This window comes from Macrobrachium rosenbergii, chromosome 16 (genome assembly GCF_040412425.1).
Source record: "Macrobrachium rosenbergii isolate ZJJX-2024 chromosome 16, ASM4041242v1, whole genome shotgun sequence".
In the NCBI taxonomy this organism is placed as follows: domain Eukaryota; kingdom Metazoa; phylum Arthropoda; class Malacostraca; order Decapoda; family Palaemonidae; genus Macrobrachium; species Macrobrachium rosenbergii.
Window position 1 is genome coordinate 23,985,518 of NC_089756.1, and position 2,438 is coordinate 23,987,955.

Here is a 2,438-nt window from a genome sequence, read left to right on the forward strand (position 1 = left end):
AAAGACATATTTCCTATAAAGCAAAATTGTTCTCACTCTACATTCCTCTGTGACATCATTAGTTATACGTGTTTTTGTTCATAAATGATCAATACACGTGATGCCTAACATTTATTTCACTAAAAGATAGGTATGTTCATAATCAACAAATGTTTGCAGAGAGAGAGAGAGAGAGAGAGAGAGAGAGAGAGAGAGAGAGAGAGAGAGGGGTTACATTATAGATAACTGAAATGATGCCCCTCGATAATGACAATCCAAAACATTAAAAAATAATCTCACCATTTTCCCTCAGCCACTGACATCAGCAAGAACTGGCTGGTCATTCTCGCCCTGGCCTGCATCGCCCTCTTGTTCTTGGCTGCCATCGTCCTGCTGGTCCTTCTTCTGAGGACCAAAAGGCAGCTGCTGATGGAGAAAGAAACGGCGGCCAGGAACAACATCGCTGTTGACACCCTGACTTCCACACGTACGGCTACGGTTAAAAGCACCGCACAATTGTACCCCGATCCCCACGGCGGCGGGCGAGATACCCTGGGTGGTAATATGGAAGGACCTAAAGGCCAGTTGTCTCCTGTTCCGGGCGGGAATAGTAACCACTACGCATACATCGGATCAAAGACTTAAGGACATGCCAGTCCGCCTTGGCATATCCTTGATGAACTCAAGAATTTACTGACACCTTCAAGGAAGTAGAACACTCTAAAACGAGGAAGTGTCATGCAACACTCAAAAGTGCAAATAGCGCTGCATCACGTTCTACTGTTTGGTGATAGTGTTTTGTTGATTTACAGAAAGTGCTTAAGATAACATTTATTTTCTAAAAAAAAAAAAATGTTCGGTTAGTGATATGAAAGATATTAGACTGACATTTGATTTTAGAAATAGAAAACCAACTTACCAGTAAGTTGCGGAAAACGAACAAAACAGTAATTAATGCTGTTTCCAAATAAGCTGATAAACAGGATTTCATATGGTGTCAATGAATGTTATTTATGTAAATACTTTACAGAACATTGCAAAGGCATATATGGAGAGTTCAGGCAAAGAGTGCCAATATTATGAATACTTCTTTCCAAATGATATCAGGAGATGCTATTTGAAAGAAATACTTTTCCATGTATATATACATAAACATTCTGGAATCGCTGATGAGTGTATTTTGAAGCATAACGGGAAAATGTATCAGCATTTCCAATATTTGTGAAGTTTCCTAGGGACTGCTCAATAATGAACTGTTATATAGTCAAATGTTTTTTATGTTACTTCCTATTTATTTTAAATGTCGTTATTTGTATAATGAAGTATTGTAAGAGAGGGTTGCCCTCCTATATCTGAATATGAAATGTGGTTGTCTTATAAGCATTCCTATACAATACATGAAATGAGTGAAATATGTGTAATTTTCCTGTATTCAGATATGTGTAATTCCTTTGTAATCAAAGCTTATGTACTGAAAACTCAGTGAGATTTCAAAGAATTAAAAACTCCTTGTGTTTAAGTCGTAGATGTGTCTACAAATATGAGCCAACATTTTCATATGAAAAAGATTCCTTCTGTATAGGGAAACAGGTAAAAATAATGATGTTTACTTTTCAAGTGCTTAAACTTACAAAGTTCATTCCAATACTTCTCACGTTCATTTAAATCAATTTAGGTGTTTCCTTCTATTCAGAGAAATTACAAAGAATAATATATCTTAACAACACTACTAATACCGACATTAAATATCTGAGATCTATCATTACGGTGATACAAATTTGGAGGACTAAATACAGTCAAGAAATGGTTACTATTAGCAGGAAAAGCAGGTGGCTTATTTTAAAATACCTAGGGATATGGATAGAAGAAACTAGTTTTAGAAGGCGGTTAATTAATAAAGAAATGAATGGTTCTTAAGAGCATTTTTACTGCTAGTGAATGCACAACTCTGTCAATGCAGCATAGTCGAATGGTCTAGCCGGTCCCTTGTCCACATGGAGCTACCTCCTTCAGCAACAAGATAAACGGGGACAGCTAGTGAGAGGGAACCACGGTAGCTTTTGTAGCAAATGATTTGGAATCCTCTTCTTCCCGCCTAGGGGTATGCCCACAACACAGTACAAGGTGTCACAAACACACGATGAGTTGAAAACAAGTTGACGACCGCAAGTGGAAAACCAATATTCAGCCAAAAAGTCGTTATCTTGCATTCTACCTGCTTATGATATACTTGCAATACGTTACCGACGTGAGTTTACGACATGGTTTACTGATGTGTGGACATACCCTAAAGCATCAGCAACGGCGCCTTTTCTTTCACTGAAGACCCCATAACTTTTGACTTATTGGTTTCAATAAGGAGTGAAACTACAACCCAACAACGAAATCCTACATGCCTTAAGTTTCATCCAAAAGGGATTTGGACGCGTCCTCAATATGAAGTACCCCCATTCTATTCT

At 37.9% G+C, this 2,438-nt stretch overlaps 1 protein-coding gene across 1 annotated transcript in view; it reads left to right on the forward strand.

Moving 5' to 3' along the window:
- The window catches only part of LOC136847197 (uncharacterized), a 17,676-nt gene extending 16,285 nt beyond the window's left edge, over window positions 1–1,391 (forward strand). The window contains exon 6 of the mRNA XM_067118632.1: window positions 293–1,391. Within this exon, the coding sequence (XP_066974733.1) occupies window positions 293–624 (332 nt within the window). The 3' untranslated portion in view covers window positions 625–1,391. The remainder of the gene's footprint in view (window positions 1–292) is intronic.
- The last annotated feature ends 1,047 nt before the right edge of the window (window positions 1,392–2,438 follow it).